Below are 21,751 nucleotides of genomic sequence, written 5' to 3'. Positions count from 1 at the left end.
AAGCTCAGCCATGATATTCCCCTTGCAGGGCAATTAGGCATTTGGAAAGCGAATCATCGGATCATACAGGGATATAGCCAAACCTTTGATATGTGTCAGCGAGTAGAGAAAAAAGGTGAATACCCGAAAGCTAAATAAAAATCCGTACCCAGGGGGCGGAGCCTGACCGCCAAGCAGTACAGACGTGGGCACCACGAGCTCTCGCCTGACGGGCCAAATTTGGGTCAAACTCAACGGCTACACTGACCGCAGACTCACCGGGTTGTGCTACCCATGCTGGGAATGCACTGCGGAACCGAAGGACACCCCTCTGAAACCCGTCGAGGCAGGGAAACCGAAACGCCGAGTGCGGCCTACTAAAGTTGGAGCCGGGGAGAGACGGCCGCTCACCCCGACGCCAGACACACCAAGCGTCTCTACAGGTCTCCTACCCCCCCCCCCTCTGGACCGGTGGGGGTTATCCCGGTCCCCACTGGGGGAACAGACTGTGGCATCAATCACCACCCCAGCTATCTGAACGCAGCAGGCGACACGAGGCACTCCAACCTCACGGTGGTAGAGGTTGAACGGTGGTAGAGTGCCTGAGGGAGAGACGGGGTGACACAGTAAGGGAGCGGGTTGAACCATAACGGGGGGCGTGGCCGACTGCGGAGCCTAATGGACGCTTGCTGAATTAGCTCCAAAGGACCCGGGCACTAATCCGTTGCAATCGGAGACTAAAAAGCGAAATGGGCAACCATAAGAAGCAAGGTACTACTCAGGGGCATACAGGGAGAACACCTTCCACGAAATCGGGTACGTTGACCCGTTATCTCAAAGAAAATCCTGATCGTGGAGAGGAGGCCGCAGCGTCCCCTCTAGTAATGGCGGAAACAGACCCGCCACCGAGCAGCCCCTCAGCCTCAGAAGTATCGCATATCTCGTACGACACAACACAGGAGGCCGATATTCGAACTTTACTGAAGAACTTGCCCTCGAAATCGGACCTACAAGGTATGAAAAATGACCTACAAACCTCAATGAAAAATCTGGAAACCACGTTTCACACGAAAATGGAAGCGATTGGCACGGAGGTCCGTCAGCTTAATCTCAGAGTGGTTGATCTGGAGGAAGAAAGAGATGTGATCCAAGCTCAATTAACTAATATTTCAACAACTATAGACTCCCATGCCCTGCATTTGGCCTCTACACAGAGGCACCTAGATGATTTAGACAATCGCGGGAGAAGAAACAATCTTCGAATCAGAGGCCTACCGGAATCCCAAGGTGAGAACCTAGAGGATATCCTATCTGAGCTCTTTAACCTTATATTGGGAGAACAAGGTGACAATAGAATTTTACTGGATAGGGCTCATCGCTCTCTGCGCCCTAGGGGCCTGTCGCCTGATACACCAAGGGACGCAATTTGCAGGGTACATTATTTCTCTATAAAGGAGAATATTTTAAAATCTCTAAGGGACACTTCTCAACCACTCCTATTCCACGGGCACCCAGTGCAGATATACCCGGACCTTTCCCGATATACCCTTCAAGCACGCAGAGCCTTAAAACCGATCACGGAACATCTCCGGAACAGAAACATCAAATACCGGTGGGGATTTCCCTTTGCTCTAATAGTGAACCACAAAGGCAACATACTGTCAATCGCATCTATATTGGATGTCCCTCCATTCCTTCAAGCACTCGATTTACCTGTCACCAACGTTATGGACTGGAATGGGATACAGCATCAACAGGATACCACAATCCTTCCCCAAAGACAACGCTGGGTCACACCTGCCAAAAAACGAAGAAACGACCAACAGTTTATATCACCGCAACAAAGACCAAGAATTCCAACAGACAACATCAACCTCCGTAACATGCACTCCCCTCCATAAGGGAACTCTGATTTTACCCACGTCTCATACACTACTCGGAAGCCCCGCGCTATTATCTACAATACCATGTCAGACGACCATAAATGAACTCTCAACAATATACGTCCAGACTAGAATGACTACACTTTTCCACAACCTCTACTCCTACATCTGCTGGAGTATTCACGTATAATCAGCCAATTCCACCCACCATCTCCAATCAACTCTTCAATAAACTCTGCTCTCGAACCTACCACACAGCGCACCCCTTTAACATTGAAGATATCAGTCCTGAATTTAAGTGGAACTATCTTATTGACTACTAAGAACATCCCACGTAATCGAACCACTTATACTTCACAACTGAGGACAGGTTGTATGTTAAACGATGTTTATTGAAAAATTGTTATTCTCAATCTTTTTTTTGGTATTATACGATTTGTTGAGACTACAGCAAAATGTCATATCAAAGGTCCCTGAATGCCAGCTGTTTATAACCTAGGTTCAGTTAAGGTTAAGGAAATGTTATATTTCTTATATTGTATAGGCCGACCTCCTTTCCTCCCACTCTCATCACGCTCATTACTCCATTCTCATACTACCCATTTACCTCGCGGTTGGTATTCACAGCTGTGCAACCCATTTCTCCAAATGGTCATGATATCTAGCGCTAGATCTAATCACAAGTCTCCGTAAGATTACTAATTCACTAATCGTTTAAGGATATGAGTGCCAGGGATCCTCACCCTTAGTATTGGCACACCGATCCCCCATTCACAAATAGGTATCTATCGGTAGCGTCTAGATAGATTACCTTAACTCTCATTGACTGAGAGAGACTTCCCATCACAGGGAAGAATAACTCCTTTCTATCCCCACTTTCCAAATCAACGACCCTTCTCCACCCTTCTGTGTATTAACTGTCTTCCCCCCTCTCCCCACCTCCGCCTCCCTCTCCCCCGCAGCCCCCTATATACCCTTTACGACTTCCCCCTTTTTACCTAGGGTTGAGGCATAGCCCATATTCGAGTGACAGGACTTCATTGCTAGTACTCCATAGCAACCTGACCACTTGTTTACGTTCATTTTTCAGATTCAAGCAACGCAATTATTTGAGGAGTGCTTTACTGCCCAGTAATAGGAGTAATATTATTGCAAACAGTTGTATACGACAGGTTTTGTCTATGTGCATTCTTTTTATCTTAATTATTAATATTCCTATTTTTCGATAAAATTGTATGTTATCTGCATAAGAGTGTGACCATCCAACAAACTACAGGTGCTGTATATAACAATATCTATCAAAACAATATTCCAAGTGGATAAATAACGTTATAGCACTCGAAAGAATAAGAAAACCCCATACTGATACTATATTCACATCAATCACTTTCTTGCGATTACACCTCCCTGCAGGAAAGATATACACCCCACCATTATACTTTTGTCTCTTGATAGGACTTATTACACTTTTCGTCAAACAAATTAGACCTGACATTAGATGATGGCTTCGATTGTTATACTTACTCAAAATGCCAAAGGCCTCAATACTCCAGAAAAAAGAACAATAGCACTATCTGACTTTCACAGACAGAAAGCAGATATAGTTTTCATTCAGGAAACACACCTACGTAAGGGAACAACCACAAATATACGAAATAAAGATTACCCACAGGGATACTATGGCCACTACTCAGAATCTAAATCAAGAGGAGTAGCGATACTTATAGGTAAACACACCCCTTTCACCTTTCAGGAACAACTAACAGATGATTCGGGCAGATTCCTGTTTCTTAAGGGAGTCCTGGGCACAGTCACAGTAACTTTAGCCAATCTCTACGCACCCAACAGGAAACAAAACCAATTCTTGAAAAAAATACTAAGTAAGCTATCTGATTTTCAAGAGGGTATCCTAATAGTTGGAGGGGACATAAATGTCTCTCTGGACGGGGAGCTGGACTCCACGGCCAAACTGCAACCTCACACAACTCAAATTAGGAAACAAATAAACTCTACACTACACGAAGCACAACTGTTTGACTGTTGGAGGTTGCTACACCCCACACGGAAAGATTATTCCTTTTACTCCCCTCCTGCGCACACCTACTCTAGGATTGACTCGATATTTTTACAACACAGATACTTAACACTAGTTTCAGCAGCTGCATATGGCCCAATCACTTGGTCGGACCATGCACCGTTGACCCTCTCGCTAAAGCTCCCACATCTACAAAACCCATCAGCCCAATGGAAACTAAACGACCTATTACTAAACGACACAGACAATATTACTCATATAAAAAAGGCTGCAAGTGTTTACTTCAATGAGAACACCAGACCTGACATAGCTCCTCCTCTCACCTGGGAAGCCCATAAAGCCGTAATGAGAGGTGAACTTATCAGAATTGCTTCCGCAGCCAAACGCAATAGAGAAAAAAAAATAGCACAATTGACAAAAGAACTTAAATCTCTAGAATCTTTACATCAAGACAACAATTTATCCCTCGACACATATAAATCAATCATTCATAAAAGATCAGAACTCACGACTACACTACAACTCCACGCCAAACGCAAAATCTCTTTAACAAAACATCTCTTTTACGAAAAAGGAGGGAAAGCGGGTAAATTACTTGCACAATCATTGAAACCTATCAAACAATCCACTTTTATCCCCGAAATTAAAATGGAATCAGGGATTCTGACCAAAAAAATGCCTGACATAATGGGGGAATTTCAGAAATTTTACACCAACCTATATAACATATCCAAGGTCCAACCATCCAAAGAGGAAATCCTCGCATATTTACATACTAGAATCAAGAAAACAATCCCACCTAACGAAGTTGCTTTTCTAGACGAACCTATTACACCCGAGGAATTTCACAGGATAGTCAAATCATTACCACTAGGTAAGAGCCCAGGCCCAGACGGTTATACAGGGAAATATTATAAAACATTTGCCGCAGAACTAGCGCGCCCCTTTACAGAGGCATTCAATACTCAAAGCCTCTCTCACCAAATACCCAGAGCAGCTCTGGAAGCCACTATTACACTCATCCCAAAAACGGGCAAAGACCCAACTATGTGTGGCAACTATAGACCCATCTCCCTAATAAACATTGATTTAAAAATACTAACAAAGATCATGGCGACCAGACTCAAAGCATTCCTTCCGAACTTGATACACCAGGATCAAGCAGGCTTCGTTCCAGGTAGGGAGGCAAAAAACAATACTATGAAAGTAATCAATCTAATCCACTGGGCCCATACACATAAGATACACAGTTCCATACTAGCAATAGACGCTGAGAAGGCCTTTGATAGGGTCAATTGGTCCCTACTCACACACACAATGCTTGCTTTGGGTTTTGGGCCTCGCTGGATGGAGTGGTTAGCAGCTATCTACTCCAAACCAACAGCGCGCATTCGTATAAATGGCCAACTCTCACAACCGGTCTCAATCACAAATGGGACAAGACAAGGTTGTCCCCTCTCGCCCCTCTTGTTCATACTCATCCTAGAACCATTTCTTCAGGGCATAAGAGATAACTCAAAGATCAAGGGCCTCAAAGTAGACAACCAGGAATACAAGGTCATGGCATTTGCCGACGACCTACTCTTTACGATCACCAACCCACTTTCCACAATACCACGTATCATATCAGAAATGGAGCTCTATGGCAAAATATCCAACTTCCAAGCAAATATTACAAAATGTGACCTTATGCCTCTATACTCTACTAAATTTCTAAACACCCAACTTAAGAATAGGTTTCAATTTACATGGCAACAAACCTCAATTAAATACTTGGGGGTTCACATCCCACACACACTAAAGCTCCTATATGAATTAAACTTCCATAAATTAATTACAGAAATCAATCTCGACCTACAAAAGTGGCACAAACCCTGCTTCGGCTGGTTCAGTAGAATCAACATTATTAAGATGAATATTCTTCCTCGCCTATTATACATTCTCCAAACCCTCCCAATCCAATTACACTCGAGTTTTTTCTCTAAAATCCGATCGACTCTCATGAATTTTATTTGGTCACACGCTCAACCGAGAATAGCTTACGAGACTCTACTAAAAAGCAGAAACCTCGGGGGTCTGAACTTTCCAGACCTAGATACATATCACAAAGCAATCCATCTTAGCAGAATATTCGAATGGACCAGAACAGGAGTGGTCCAGCATTGGGTCCAGATAGAAAACGAATTTTCAACCACCCCGCTGAAGGTCCTCCCTTGGCTACCCAAACAACTATCTCACACCACACCCATCTCTGACACACACCCAACTATCAAAACTACACTCCAAATCTGGCATAAACTTGTAAACTCTTCAACAATCTCCCCCTACCCTTCTCCTCTATACCCGCTTACAAACAATCCGAAATTTCAAAGAGGACAGTCAGGGAAGACCTATAATATCTATCACAAGGGTACCTCATTACTGCTAGGTGACATGATCACGGACAATAATAGTCTGAAAACAATACATCAAATCTTCCCAAATAAAAGTCCAACAGAAATTCAAATATTCCAATACACGCAACTTCAAAAATTCATAGAAACTCAAAACTTGCTGCCGGCAGGTAATCGTCCCCTGACGGACTTTGAAATCATATGCACAACTCTTAAACCCCAAAAGAAAATAATGTCTACCCTATATCAGGTGATTAAAAACTCACGTTCACTCGAACTCCCAAAATTCACACAAAAATGGTCCCAAGAACTACAAATGGTTATCTCACAAAAACAATGGCAAGCCATTTTCACATCTACACACAGGGCTTCGATCTCTCTAGCAGCCCAAGAAAGTAACTATAAGCGAATATCACGTTGGCACCACACTCCAGCAAAAATACATCATATACATAAGACAGAAAGTGACAAGTGTTGGAGGTGCAATAACAGCAATGCAGATCACGCACACATTTGGTGGCACTGCCCAATTGTAACTAACTACTGGAGAAGAATCCACACGTTTATCCAGCTGATCCTGGGCGGAAAAATATCTCTAACACCCTTACACTTCATCTTTCTAGAACCACCCACTAATTTGAAGCTAAACAAATCACAATGCATCCTATTTCAACACCTAGCCATGGCTGCAGCCCAATTAATCCCCATTTATTGGAAATCGCCACAAGCTCCGTCCACAAGGGAATGGATTATGAGGGTAGAAAGTACTAAACAAATGGAAGCGATCACTTTCGCCAGGTCAAAAGACTACACTAAATTTACCAAAATATGGGAACCTTGGACACAATTTATGGAAAACACAGACATTCACTAAACTTTGCCTCCCCACTCCTCCCCTCCCCCCCCCCACCATACTACTACCCACCAGTACCCTCCCTCCCTATTCCTCCCATACCTTTATTTGTTATCTTTTAATTTATTACAACTTCTACCGATGAGGGTTTGTGACTCACCTTCTTCGCACCCTAAACGGAACTTTAAACTGGTATTAATACTCTGTAAATAGTTGTTCAAATGTATATTTCTTGTACCATTTATATGAACCACTGTATAACTTGATACCCTCACTGAACTATTGTACAACGGTTTTGTTCGACTGTTCCACTTGCATTATATGTTCTCAGTTTTACATTCAGTCAACTACTGAACATTTGTAACCAATGCATTACTGATGTTGTAAACCCTTTTCACATGAAAAAATAAAAAAATTGAAAATAAGTAAGGGAGCGGGTTGCACAGTGGTGTGAAAGTGAGGGAGGGGATTGCAACTGGTGGCCCCTGGTGTCTTTGATCCCTGGTGCTCCAGTAAGCTCTCTCTACAATTTGCCCTGAGAGACTGCACAGTCTGCAACTCCACCAGGTGTGAGCTGCAGATTGTGCAGTGCCTCACAATATCCAGAAGTCAGAGCATTGAAGTGGTATCCCGCGGCGACGGTCTGATTGGCCAGAGATCGCGAGACACTGCATAGTCAGCGGAGCTGCAGACTGTGCTGGCTTTCTGCTTCTCAGGACAGAGTGGAGGGACCTCGCAACCAGCAGCATACCGGGCAAGGTGTGGGGTCCTTGTACCTGACACAGTATGCCTGCCCGATGGCGAGTTAGGCCTTAGGCAGCCGCCTAAATCGCTGCTCAGTGCCGACTGCGGTCTCTCTCCCTCCAGTGCAGCATTTTCTATTTGAAGCTGGGAGGTAATGATAGTCAGTCACTTCCCAGCATCTCATGCTACAGGGATTCCGTTGGGCAATTAAACAGTGCTTACCGAGTCCCTCTGCAGCAATGCCCATCAGGTTTCTTTAAGTGTATGGGCTACCCAATGGGCAAATCACTACAGAACTCCAGTTTTGTTCTCGCTGGACCATAGGTTCCTGCAGAAAACCAATTGGAAAACGCTGTTTGAGTGTATACAGGCACATCTGGTGAGAAAGTGTATAATGTGTTGGCGCAATAAACAGGAAAAAAAGGCAAGTTACAAAAAAAATAAAATGCTTATGTCTTTAAGATCAAAACAGGCTTATCAGATTGTCTTTAATAAGCTCAACATGTCTGCAGACACTGAAATCATCATGCTGATATTTAGATGAAGCCTCAATGGTCTAAATTGTTCTTTACTGGCAAACACCAAATCAAAAAAAAAAAAAAAAAAAGGAGGATTTCCATGTATCCAAAAAGTAATGAACAATCGTATGTGGACTAATGTAGATACTTTCTAAGGACAGGTATCTAATTCAGTCGGGGGTTGGCTGAACAAATGGATACAACTAAACCTTTAATAAGAATAAAGCTAAAGGGGTGGGATACCCCAAAAGAAGTCACCAATATCAAGACTTACACAAAATAAAGACAATTACAAAAATAAATCCGTACATATCCAATGTGCAATAAAGGGAAAAGCCTGCTAAATGTTCCAAAGTAAGCCTGCGCACATTCCCCATAACTAGTGGAAATGATAGAAAATAGGGTAGGTAGGCTAGATATTGCACACTAGCTGTTTTGAGGTATATATGTCAAAAAAAGACCTTTTAAAGTCTAGTAAAATACTAGCGTGAGCAAAAAGACGCTAGAACCACATACTAGGCTTCCATGAGTTGCAACATAGTAATAGACAGTATCAGGATGAAGTGAAACATTGTTTCAATAGGCTATAACAAAAGAGAGAAAGAAACGGATACACTTATCGAGTGAAATCCCTGGCCATGTAGCCATTTGGTAAAGTATTAGGTATAAGATCTCCTACAGTAGCAGCTTTTATAATATCCCTAATGTGACTTCAAGCGCTACCCTGAATAAGAAGCCTGTCCCTAATCTACAGTTACTAGATATACAGCCGCCCAACGAATATCTTCTAAGATCAAGTCCGGTATCTAGGTAGACTTGAAAGTAATAGAGCGGAGCAAACTGAGCATTAGGTGGCTAAATCAGCATGTGAGTGATACAAGTGTCTAAAATGTGCAAACACGAGCAGCTCGAGATCTTCAGAGTTACAGGACAGCATGGAAAGGGTTAAGTGAAAGGAAAGCTACACGTTTGCGTGAGCTTGTGGTGGGCAGCAAGTAAGCTGTAGAGTTGATGCATGGGTGTGATGCCAGCTCTGAGAGAGACAGTGTGGGTGGCTCTTAAAAGAGCCTTTGTGTTAGCGGGTGGTCAGGGAGGCGGACATTTACTTGGCGCTGGTGTACTTTGTGACAGCCTTGGTGCCCTCAGACACGGCGTGCTTTGCCAGCTCTCCGGGTAGTAGCAGGCGCACGGCAGTCTGGATCTCCCGGGAGGTGATGGTGGAGCGCTTGTTGTAGTGAGCCAGGCGAGAAGCTTCTCCTGCGATGCGCTCAAAGATATCATTGACAAAGGAGTTCATGATCCCCATTGCCTTGGAGGAGATGCCGGTGTCGGGATGGACCTGCTTCAGCACCTTGTACACGTAGATGGCATAGCTCTCCTTCCTGCTCTTTCTACGCTTCTTGCCATCTTTCTTCTGAGTCTTGGTGACGGCTTTTTTGGAGCCTTTCTTGGGGGCTGGTGCGGACTTTGCTGGATCAGGCATGATTAACGCTGTTAGCTCGCGAGCGAATAGCAAGCTGCTCCTCCGGCGGTTCTATTTATAGGCGGACCATGTAAATGAGGCCCTTCCGCTTCCCTTCCTGCGATTGGTTGCTAAAGTCAGATGACGTAAGGAAGCGGCTGTTTAACACTAGCTCCAGCAATAGATTGGTTCCCTGTATAACGTGTCTCTAATTGGCTGCTTGTAAAGTCATCCAATCACAGAGCACAGTGTGTTTATAAATAGCCTGTGGTAGGGGAGGAGTTTTCATCTTCTTGCATTCAATCAAGAACAAACATGTCTGGCCGCGGAAAGCAAGGTGGAAAGACCCGTGCAAAGGCGAAGACTCGCTCATCCCGAGCGGGACTTCAGTTCCCAGTCGGCAGAGTCCACCGTTTGCTGAGGAAGGGCAATTATGCAGAGCGTGTGGGAGCCGGTGCCCCCGTCTATCTGGCTGGAGTACCTGACCGCTGAGATTCTGGAGCTGGCAGGGAATGCCGCTAGAGACAACAAAAAGACCCGCATCATTCCCCGCCATCTCCAGCTCGCTGTCCGTAACGATGAAGAGCTCAACAAACTGCTGGGAGGAGTGACTATCGCCCAGGGAGGTGTCCTGCCTAACATCCAGGCTGTGCTGCTGCCCAAGAAGACCGAGAGCCACAAGCCCAAGAGCAAGTAAAGCGGACAGCTGCTGCACCTGCCTCCCTCACCTACCAAACACAAAGGCTCTTTTAAGAGCCACCCACGTTCTCCACAAAGAGCCGATTAATTGTTCTGCTGCGCGCAAACCGTTCCCTGTATCTACACACACACCACGCTGGCAGCTCATAAGCAAGCTAAAATATTAGGGCGCTTCTGTCACAGCACTGACTGAGTCCCATTTGCAGTCCATATCCTGTCCAACATTCCAGCTATAGAACTAGTTAAAATCAATGGCTGCCATGCATGTCTATGATAAACGCAGCAGCAAATTAATACCAATTGGGGCAAGTGTATATAGTGTACAGGTCCTCTTTTGTTAAGCGGGGCATCTCTACATGTCGCTCACTCTCAGGATTCCCCCCTCTCCCGCTGTCTGGAGGACATGCCGGGTGAAACCTACTATGAGCGTTCAAATCCTAGCGGCGCTACAGCTCTGTTGTCTGTGCTGCTGGATGAGTTAACGCAGCCTTAATAGCCTGGCCTCTCGGCTGAAAACATTGTTTCAATAAGTGGATGCTTTGTAACATTTCCTGCTGCTCTGTCTCCTGGAGCTCATTTGTATGGCTACTGAGCGTCCTGTGAGTGAAAGTCCTTTATCAGACGTAGCTTCTATCCCATCGAAAGAAGCGGCCTTTCTGCATGTGTAAGAGGTCAATGTCCCATGCACCCCTCCCCCTCGATAAAGCCTATACAGCTATTAATAAGTATGTTGGGAGGAATACGTCCATTACTGCCCACTGCCATTCCTTTCAACTAGTAGCGTCTATAATAAATGCTGTCAGGACAGGAAGGGTCACTAAAGGCTTAGATCCCTTCTTTGGGCGCGTGGTCTCAATAGATGGAGGAGGGGGGAGGGGATGAAGCAGTTGATTTGAGCGGGCATTTTGAATGTGGGGGAGGGGATGAGAAGCAGTTGATTTGAGCGGGTATTTTGAAATGGTTTACTATTTGTTTTCAGCCAATCAGAACATACCACCATTGATGAACCAATGAAAACGCCGTATCGGCTATAAAGCCCAGGCTACAGCGAGCAGCGTTCATTCCCTTTCGTTTTGCTACAATGGCCAGAACTAAGCAGACAGCCCGTAAGTCGACCGGAGGCAAGGCTCCCCGCAAGCAGCTAGCCACCAAAGCTGCTAGAAAGAGCGCCCCAGCTACCGGGGGAGTGAAAAAGCCTCACCGTTACCGTCCAGGAACTGTGGCTCTCAGGGAGATCCGCCGTTATCAGAAGTCCACCGAGCTGCTCATCCGCAAGCTGCCCTTCCAGCGCCTTGTCCGTGAGATCGCTCAGGATTTCAAGACTGATCTGCGCTTCCAGAGCTCTGCTGTCATGGCTCTGCAAGAGGCTAGCGAGGCTTACCTGGTTGGTCTTTTTGAGGATACCAACTTGTGCGCCATCCACGCTAAGAGGGTCACAATCATGCCCAAAGACATCCAGCTGGCTCGTAGGATCCGAGGCGAACGTGCTTAAGTTGAAACCTGCTAACACAAAACACAAAGGCTCTTTTAAGAGCCACCAAATCTGCACTCGAACGAGCTCCAACACATTCATAAAAACGTGTCTTTTAGCCTGTGACTTTGAGCGGGCTAGCTACGGAGCCCACACACTACAATGCTCAAATGTCCCCACATATCCCATTTTCACGTCAGGCAACGATGTAGCCATCATCTCTGCTGGTCTATTTCACTGGCGATTTTACAATAACTTCACTATTTAGAATCCATCGTGTGGAGAGGCAGCAGGAAAAAGACTACTTTTTCGCTTAGAGGAGAATACATAGTTAACACAGGAGTGCATATGCAAAGCTAGTAACAATGTTTCTATTTAAGTGGCTGCAAGCATGTATTAAATGTAGGCAACAGTAACAATACACCAAAACCAGAGCTTTCTTGACAGTGTGTGTGTACGTACTTGCTCATATTTTTTTACATCCCCTACCATTAACAGAAGGCGGCTCCAAATCCTCCGATGGTTCAAAAATGCGGTCTACAAATACAGTGTTTAGCAACCTTTCCCGTCTAGATGTTTGGGAGCAGCCTCTACTACTATCTCCTTCTCGGTGTATCTATGTAGATAGCAGGCAATTTATCAGGTGTGGAAGGGGTTAAAGTGATTAGGTTCAGTCTTTTAGTGAAAAAGTGGGTGGCCCTGAAAAGGGCCTTTGGGTTAATGGGGTGTGCGGTAAAGTCAAGCCCGAGTTTTAACCTCCGAAGCCATAGAGAGTGCGGCCCTGGCGCTTAAGAGCATAAACTACGTCCATGGCGGTGACAGTCTTCCTCTTGGCATGCTCGGTGTAAGTGACGGCGTCCCGGATGACGTTCTCCAGGAATACCTTCAGCACCCCGCGAGTCTCCTCATAGATGAGGCCGGAAATACGCTTCACGCCTCCCCTGCGAGCAAGGCGACGAATTGCAGGCTTGGTAATGCCCTGGATGTTGTCACGAAGAACCTTCCTGTGACGCTTAGCGCCACCTTTTCCGAGACCCTTTCCTCCTTTGCCTCTGCCAGACATGGTTCTGCTCTTCTTTCTGCACGAACGATATGAGATGCTGTGCAAAGCTCTTCCTTATATACTCCTCGGACGGACCGTATGGGGACCTGCAGCAAAGGAGGCGGGCGTTTTAAACACGCCCCTTCACTTTTTTTTTTCCTCTCAATAATATGCTTAACCCTCTCCTTCCGTGCTCGAAATGGTTCTGGCTTTTAAAACCAAAGCTGTTTATGCTTCAAAAGATTTCACAATCGTGAAGTCTTTTGAAGTATAATCATTTTATCATGTCTTTAGTGTTTCTTTGATAGTCGGCTTAGCTACTGCACAAGGTATCATTTCTTGGGCTTTATCACTCTTTGAATATCGAAATAAGCGCCCGTTTCACACGTGGAGAGAGGACGAGGACAGTCCCTTTTATTATCACCATGTACAAAATCGCAATCCCTAAAATATGTTCTGCTTTATTATCTTACTGAAAAAGGCAATAACATTAAATCTAGTCTGGAAGGACACTGTGTGATATTCTATATATTATATGCGTTTCTCACTAAAACTGGCCTTTCGCAATTTAATGAAGAAACACCCTCAGTATCTTAGAACGGAGGGAATTTCTAAGCCAAAAAAAATAAAAAAAATCAACGCTCAAGTGTAGCACTGGTATACGGGGACTTAGCCACACCGACAAGATACATTCCTGTGTAATCTTTTCGAGCACTAGATGCTGGGATTACAGGATTCATTAGGTTATTCCTGACTTTAGAATGAGGGATGGAGGGCGAACGATATGTGTGACATGACACCAAAACAAACACGTTGCCATCACTGATATATAGCTCTGAAATGAGAATGTGGTGGCTCTTACAAGAGCCTTTGGGGTTTGGAAAATAAAATTAAATGCGAGCAAGGCTTATTTCTTTTTGGGAGCTGCCTTTTTAGCCTTTGCAGGACTCTTTGCGGCTTTGGGTTTGGCTGCCTTTTTGGCAGGGCTCTTCACGGTCTTCTTAGCCGGGCTTTTCACTACCTTCTTGGGCTTGGCGGCTTTGACTTTCTTCGGACTTTTGGTGGCCTTTTTAGCGGAGGCGGCCGGCTTTTTGGCCTTTTTCGGGCTCTTTGCAGCTACCTTCTTAGGTTTGGCTGGAGACTTGGTGGCTTTCTTCGGGGCAGGCTTCTTGACTTTAGCCGGTGCCTTTTTCTTGGTAGCCTTGTCCTTGCTCTCCGCCTGCTTTTTGTTGAGCTTGAAGGAGCCGGAAGCTCCGCTTCCTTTGACCTGGACGAGAGTGCTTTTAGTCACCAAGCCCTTGAGAGCCAGCTTGAGGCGGCTGTTATTCTTTTCCACATCATAACCAGAAGCAGCCAAAGCCTTCTTCAGAGCTGCCAGGGACACCCCGCTGCGCTCTTTAGAAGCGGACACAGCTTTGACAATGAGCTCGGACACGCTAGGACCGGAGGGCTTAGCGGCTTTCTTGACACCGGCTGCTTTCTTGGGCTGCTTCTTCTTGGAGGCGCTTTCTACCGCAGGTGCGGCGGCGGGAGCTGGGGCGGCTTCAGACATGGTCACTATTCTCTATGAAGATCAAGCAATAATACGCGCCCGCAGCAGCCTCCAAATTATACATCTCCAGCTAGCATCTTATTGGCTGATCTAACCACGCTCTGATTGGATACAGTCTTATGACACACCCTCCACTGTCCCTACTCCATCTTTTCACACTCTGCTCTCACACTGTGTTTCCGAATGGATAAAACGAATACATTTAGGTAAAATAAGAGGACGGAGGTCGATGCCATCTATCGTGGAATGTACTAAACTATCTAACCAAGAATTCATTAGCAGCTCCATGGGTCCCGAGGGTTGTCACGATCTAGCAGAGCCGGTGAAAGCTGACACATCTCCTTTGGGATGAGCCTGATGTTCTCCACAAACATTACTGTGATAACTATTAAAAGAATATATTCCAAGGTTTTCTTTCTCACTCTTATGCAAGAAAGGGAAGGGGCCAGTGTTATCAAGGTGGGTTGAAGCTCGTGTCGTAAAGAAACAGAGAAAAGGGATTTTGATCCTCGTTTGTTCAGACAGGTAGCTCAGGTAGGATGTAGTAAGATCATAGCAGAAGAGCTCTTAGTCGTGGCAATTTTTAAATTACATAATTACATAATTGTATGTTATATATCTATGTTTACCCTCTAACAACAACTAAGACCAGTTATATTAAAACACACACACTGTGTTCTCCAGGAAATCCTTTATGAAGCCTGGTGTAGGTCTGGCACAGTAAACAACAGCAATGAGTTCCGCACTCTAGGGACTTTTTTCCAAAACATCAAAAACATTTCAATGCTATTTCAAATCATGATAAAAACATGACAGCAAAAATTGTCCTAATTTTAGCACCAAATTAGGAGCTAACATGTTGATCTGTGTGGCGGACCACCAGGGTATCACCTTCATGGATTCCCTTTCCCGTTGTATTAGCTAGTACAGCTTTCCACAAATACATTTGTCTAAACGTAATGCTGGGAGTCAGTGGCGTACACACGACCCATGGGGCCCCGGTGCTAAAATTGATCCGTGCCCTTCCCCCCGCACTTACTCTGCGCGGGCAACAGATGGCGGCAGGCTCCGGGTTGCAGGGCTGCAGGGCTGCGACCGCGGTATGTACGCAAGTGTATGCAGATACACATACACTTAAAGGACCACTTTAGACACCCAGATCACTTCAGCTCAATGAAGTGGTCTGGGTTCCAGGGCCCTCTAGTTTAACCCTGCAGCTGAATACATAGCAGTTTCAGAGAAACTGCTATGTTTCACTGATGGTTAATCCAGCCTCTAGTGGCTGTGTCACTGACAGCGGCTAGAGGCGCTTCCGCGATTCTCCCTGTGAAAATCACAGTGAGAAGACGCTCGACGTCCATAGGAAAGCATTGAGTAATGCTTTTCTATGGGCGGTTTGAATGCGCGCGCGGCTCTTGCCACGCATGCGCATTGGGAGCTGAGAGGCAGGTCGGGGCGGAGGGATCCCCAGCGCCAAGGGAGTCCGGCGCTGGAGAAAGGTAAGTGCTTAAGGGGTTTAAAACACACACACACTCTCACGAACAGACGCATACACACTAGCTAACAGACACACAAATTTACTGCCAAAGACACACTCAGTGACAGACAGAGACACATACACACTCACTTATAAAACACACACTCTCACTGACAAACACACACTCACTAAGACACCTAAGACTCACTAGACTCACTAACCTAAGACTCACTAGACTCACTAACAGACTCACTAACAGACACACACAAACTAGCACACTCAGTAACAGACACACACACTCACTCACACACAGACACACACACTGACACTCACTAACAGACACACACTCAATAACAGACACACACAACTAACACACAGTAACACACGCAAACAAAAACTAACACACTCACTGACACTCACTAGCAGACACAGTAACACACACACTGGCACAAAAATGTGCACTAACACACACACACACACACACACTGTAGCACTAACACACATACACACGTTTTTTGTGTGTTTTTTTTTTCAGATTTAATCCCGCAGCCTCCCTTTCCAGTCCAGTCCAGGGGCTGCCCGGCGGCCGGTCCTGCTGGCTCGTGAGGGAACACTGTCCCCTGAGCGCTCTCTGCCCAGCTCCCTCGCACATTTTTACTGATGCCGGAGCCAGAATATAACTTCATATTCCGGCTGCAGCATAAGTGCGGGGCGCGCAAGGGAGCTGATCAGAGAGCGCTCAGGGGAGAGTGCTCCCTCGCGCGCGCGCCCGGTAACACCAGGGCCGGCCTCGGGGGCCCTGATGTGGCCAGCTCCTTGTCCCCCCAGTAGAAGAGTCTGCCCACACTGGCGTACATACCGAGTCGCTAGGTGGCCGGGCCCCCTGGTGGGCCGGGCCCAGTCGCAGCTGCAACCCCTGCGACCGCGGTATGTACGCCAGTGCTGGGAGTAGATCTGGTTTATTCAGGCAAGGCACACAGAATTTATACACAGACCCCCAGCATGGGGTCTCCATTCATGGACACACAATCCTGGACACACTTTGATGGACTGCATGGTACCCTGACTGGGCACCTCTGCCAAGCTTGCTTCCTAGCTATCACTGGGACACCAGTAGTGCTATAGCCCCTACCCGCTGCAGCTTGGCTGGGGTCTATCCAAACTTTCCTAACCTGTAACAGGGTCCTAGTGATTAAGCTCTCTTGCACAGAGTATAGCTGTCTCACCCAAACATGAGCCCAGCAAGAGTGCGGCTTGGAGTGGGCAAAGATGGCCGCCAACACGTGACCAAGTTTGTCCCAGACTCCAGGGATCCCATTGCCCTGGCATTTGAACGCTTTTGGGAGCAATACTGGGAACAAGCTAAACAGAGCCAAACAAGACCCACGGCTGCAACAAGCCCTCCACAGAACGGGGACAAACCACCACAGCCAGGGCGGAAAGCTGGCGCTACACAAGCGGGGAAGCGGAGGAGGAAGCCGCACAAAGCGTCCCGACACAGAGCTGACAAGCGGGTGCACTCATCTCCGTACCCCTTACATGCCTACCAAACAGCGGGGACCGCCAACAGCCTCTAAAGCGGCTCCTACATCGGAGAAATCGGAGACGCAGCGGGCCCACCCGAAGGTAGTCACCCATCATGCAATGCCCAACACCCGATATGACCAGCACCTTGGCACAGACCTGCTGCACTCTCCCAGACGGGGAACAGGCTGAGGGTCGGACCGGCCCTGGGACAGCATGACTGTTGAGAGACGTACTCACAAACTGCTACTACACCCTGGACATTAACTGTCCCTCTTGGCGAACACGAGTACTAGCCCTTATGCATACTGCTGGCCTGTGAGGGTGACTTTATCCCAACACGAGCTTGTTATAGATAGAAGCAGCATTATCTATTTGTTTTTTTTTTTTTCGTTTTATTACTCCATGGCACAGATACATCTATGCCGGCTAATTGCATGTCATTACTTAACTTAGCCTGATTACAGCCAGGCTACCAACATGCTTACTAATGTAGAAAGGTACTGCTGGGGATATCTCACCTCTATTAACGTGCTTACCAGGTGGTTTTATAGCTCACCGGTTTAACATTGTAGTCTAACCTGTTTTCAATGTTGTAAATTCTCTGATATATAGCTGATAACAATCTAACCTGGATAACCTAGTTTAACGCTGTTATTGATAATATTATTAGATATAACTCTTTGTCATGCGATAATAATCCATAAAACTGTGCTATGTTTTAATGCCTAACCAATGTAAATCTATGTATGACGCTCTGCATGCTCTAGCTGTTGTGGCATTGTGTGCTTTATGTGATTTTTCATGCACAAATAAAATAAAGAATTTAAAAAAAAACACGAGCCAAGACTTAGTAAAGGGTGAAGTAGAACTGTGTTATCCAGTGTGTGGTGGCCACTCGGGTAGGGGCAGAAGTCTCCCAGCTACTCTGTGTCCCAGATACCGCACTTCAGCCATACCAATGTGACACTTGTCTGGCTTCAGAGTTAAGCCAGCTGCTCTAATTCGGCCGATAACCTTCCCTACATGGGAAATCTTCCTCCTATGAGTCACAATTGATAGCTATGCTGTCCAGGTACGCACGTGCAAATTCCTGGAAGCCATTGAGGAACCTATCCACCATACGTTGAAAGGTGGCTGGGACATTCTTCATCTAGAACGGCATGACCTGATATTGGAATAGGCCAAGCGGGGTGACGAATGCCGACTTGGGGATAGCCTCCTCGGCCAGGTGAATCTGCTAGTAGCCCTTGCATAGGTCTGTTGTGGCGAGATACTGTCCCCATGCTATATGATGAAATAGTTCCTCCAGGGCATGGGATAAGAGTTGGTAAGAGTCCGATCGTTCAGTCGCCTGTAGTCCACGCAGAAGAGTGTTGTTCCGTCCCGCTTCGGTACTAGGACTACAAGCCAAGTCTGAAGCCTCAATCACTCCTAGTCACAGCATTTACTGTATATCCTTCCGTATCTCTTACCGGACTGCCTCGAGAATGTGGTAGGGGTGGTTGCCTCATAGGTGCTTGTCCTGGGATTTCCACGTTGTGTACAGCCAGGGTGATGTACCCAGGGTCTTGGGAGAAGGTCTTTCGTTTAGCTTTCAATAATTTGTGGGCCTGAACTATTTCTTTATCAGTCAGTTTGTCTCCTAGTTTGACTTGAGCGATAAGGTCAACTTGGGAGTCTCCCTCTAGCAAGTCAGGTAATGCGAGGCTGTCTAGATCCTCAGAAGCTGGGGCGCACACTGCAGTTACATCGTCCTTCCTTTTTTTGTACTCTTTAAGCATATTAACGTGGAAGGAGCAGTTTACTCTCTCATCTGCACAGCTGGCTACCACATAGGTGGTATTGCAGATATGCTCCACCACCTTGTAGGGACCCTGCCATGCCGCCTGTAATTAATCATGTCAGACCGGTTTAATCTTTTGTCCAACACGGAAACTACGCAGTCGGGTACCCCGGTCATACCATACTTTCTGTCACCCCTTGTCAGCTTGGAGGTTCTCTTTTACCAACTTAGCCAACTGTTCCATGTGGTCACAGAGTTTTAGCACATTCCCCCATCCCAATGCACTGTGATGAGGTCCTCGTAATCTTCTCCCATATAATAGTCCAAAGCAGTTCCTGCGGTACCTCCCAATATGCACATAAGAAGTGCGGTAGGAGTCGCTCCCAGTCTCGGCAAGCAGTGTTCTGTTGAACCGCTCGCAGATATATATATATATATATATATATATATATATATATATATTTTTTTTTTTTTTTTTTTTTTCAGAATGGATTTTACTGAGGCTACCTAGAAATCCCAAAGCTGACCTAAAACGGATCAAGCAGTGTCTGTTCGGCTTTTTTTCCTTTTTCCTTTTTTTTTTAGAAATTGTTTATTTTAAAATTCTTGCAAATGTAACAATTGATACTTCAAAAATGTGTATAACATTGCTGCTTTAGTCATAATGTCTAGTACAAAGTTCACATTCAGTAACAGAAATACTTGTAGTCGACATAGAGGGGAAGTGAAGACCAAAAATAATAAGGGTGTTGATATTCAAATAGATTCGCTGGTAGTTCAAGGTCTCATATTATCTCCAGCTGGGTGTCACTATCGGTCTGTTTGACTGGTGTTCATGAAGTTACACTAGGGTTCCCAGGAGGTCATGTATATTTTTTTTTTCCAGTGGAGGGTGATAAGCAGATTTGCTGCTTTGAGCAGATGTATGTCTAGGGTCCTAGTGTCCCTTGGTATGGAGGGAGGCAATATAAGATATAGGAGTGTTTAAGGTGGGTAGGGTATGGTGGTTCCCGTTATGAGGTGTATGAGACTGGAGATCCGTGACCAGAACTTTTGGTTCACCGTGCATGACCACCAGATGTGAGCCGTGTCCCCAATGGCCTCTAGTCATCTACAGCAGTTATTGGACGTGCCTGGGAATGCCCGTTTGAGTTTGGGTGGGGTGTAGTGCCATCTAGCTATCTTCTTATAGTTACTTTCTTGTGTCGCTAAGCTGGTGGATGATTTTTGTGTCAGGAGGAATATTTGCTTCCAGTCATTATCTGCGAAAGATAAGTGCAGTTCTTGTTCCCAGTGTTTTTTGTAGAGTAGGTTGATTGGTTGGCTAGTGTCCTGTAGTAGGCATATGTGGTTTTGACCTGTTTCTTTTTGAGTGTGCATTGGGTGCACGTAAGTTCGAATTTGGTCAGTGCTCGGTGACCTTGTTGGGGGTATTTGTTGGTCCGCAAAAAGTGAATGAGTTGATCGTAGAGAAATTTTTGAAGGGTCGTGGGAGTTCCCTGCGGGTGTAGGGACGACAGGGGCCTAACTCCCTCATTGTCAAGGAGGTCTCGTGAAGGTAGGTATGCTGTGGTATGATATTATCTGTATGCCGCTCCCGATTCACCAGGCTTGAAGAGCGGATTGTGAGTCAGTGGATATAGCGGTGATGGGTATGGTGATATGTCCGCCGCCAATGACTCATGTGTGACCACATTCTCAGTGTCGGAGTAATGGTCGGGTGTTGTTTGTGCATAAGGAAGGATTGGCCAGAGTTGTGCCATGGTATTGTGTGTATGGGGACACGGAAGATGTTATTCTCTACATCTACCCATTGTTTGGTCGTGTTCTTGCCTGTCCAGTCATAAATCCTGGCCAATAGTACTGCACTGTGGTATCGTTCCACATCTGGCAGCCCCAGACCCCCCTCCGTCTTTGATCTTGTGAGCAGCTGATAGGCTAGCCTGGGGCGTTTGTGGGACCAAATAAATGTCGTAAATAGTTTTTGTATGGCAGCAAAGAAGGTTGTGGGTAGAGTGATCGGGAGAACTTGCAGCAAGTATAATATTCTTGGGAGAATACTAATTTTCAGGATATTTATCCTGCAAAACCAGCTGAACTGCGAAGTGTGCCATTTAGTAAGATCTTTGGTTCTAGCTTGGATTAGCAGGGGGGTGGGGGGTGGTTTCATATAGTCGTGAGATAACGGATGGTAGTGCTACCCCCAGATATGTTATATGCTTTGTTCCCCAGGAGAATGGGAAGTTTGATTGTAGATGTGTTTTGGTCGAGTTTAGTACTTTCAGTGGGAGGAGTTCACATTTACCTAGAGTGGCATGAAAGGTGAACACTTT

At 46.0% G+C, this 21,751-nt stretch overlaps 3 protein-coding genes across 3 annotated transcripts; all 3 read right to left on the bottom strand.

Annotated features, from left to right (window-relative positions):
• Positions 1–9,507: 9,507 nt before the first annotated feature.
• Positions 9,508–9,888, bottom strand: LOC134584700 (histone H2B 1.1-like). Its single transcript, XM_063440539.1, has one exon. It carries the CDS (start codon positions 9,886–9,888, stop codon positions 9,508–9,510), a length of 381 nt encoding a protein of 126 aa, XP_063296609.1.
• Positions 9,889–12,788: 2,900 nt separating this feature from the next.
• LOC134584731 (histone H4) lies at positions 12,789–13,103 on the bottom strand. The gene has a single exon (XM_063440565.1). The coding sequence runs from the start codon at positions 13,098–13,100 to the stop codon at positions 12,789–12,791; it is 312 nt and encodes a 103-aa protein (XP_063296635.1). The 5' UTR covers positions 13,101–13,103.
• An 883-nt stretch (positions 13,104–13,986) lies between these two features.
• On the bottom strand, positions 13,987–14,634 carry LOC134584726 (histone H1B-like). The gene has a single exon (XM_063440561.1). It carries the CDS (start codon positions 14,629–14,631, stop codon positions 13,987–13,989), a length of 645 nt encoding a protein of 214 aa, XP_063296631.1. The 5' UTR covers positions 14,632–14,634.
• Between the last annotated feature and the right edge of the window lie 7,117 nt (positions 14,635–21,751).

Source organism: Pelobates fuscus, unplaced genomic scaffold (genome assembly GCF_036172605.1).
Source record: "Pelobates fuscus isolate aPelFus1 unplaced genomic scaffold, aPelFus1.pri scaffold_46, whole genome shotgun sequence".
NCBI lineage: Eukaryota > Metazoa > Chordata > Amphibia > Anura > Pelobatidae > Pelobates > Pelobates fuscus.
The sequence above is the reverse complement of the archived record's forward strand: the minus strand, read 5'-3'. Positions and strand labels throughout refer to the sequence as shown.

Coding starts and splice junctions, on each gene's coding strand:
- LOC134584731 (XM_063440565.1), bottom strand. CDS start 13,100: ATGTCTGGCAGAGGCAAAGGAGGAAAGGGTCTCGGAAAAGGTGGCGCT.
- LOC134584726 (XM_063440561.1), bottom strand. CDS start 14,631: ATGTCTGAAGCCGCCCCAGCTCCCGCCGCCGCACCTGCGGTAGAAAGC.
- LOC134584700 (XM_063440539.1), bottom strand. CDS start 9,888: ATGCCTGATCCAGCAAAGTCCGCACCAGCCCCCAAGAAAGGCTCCAAA.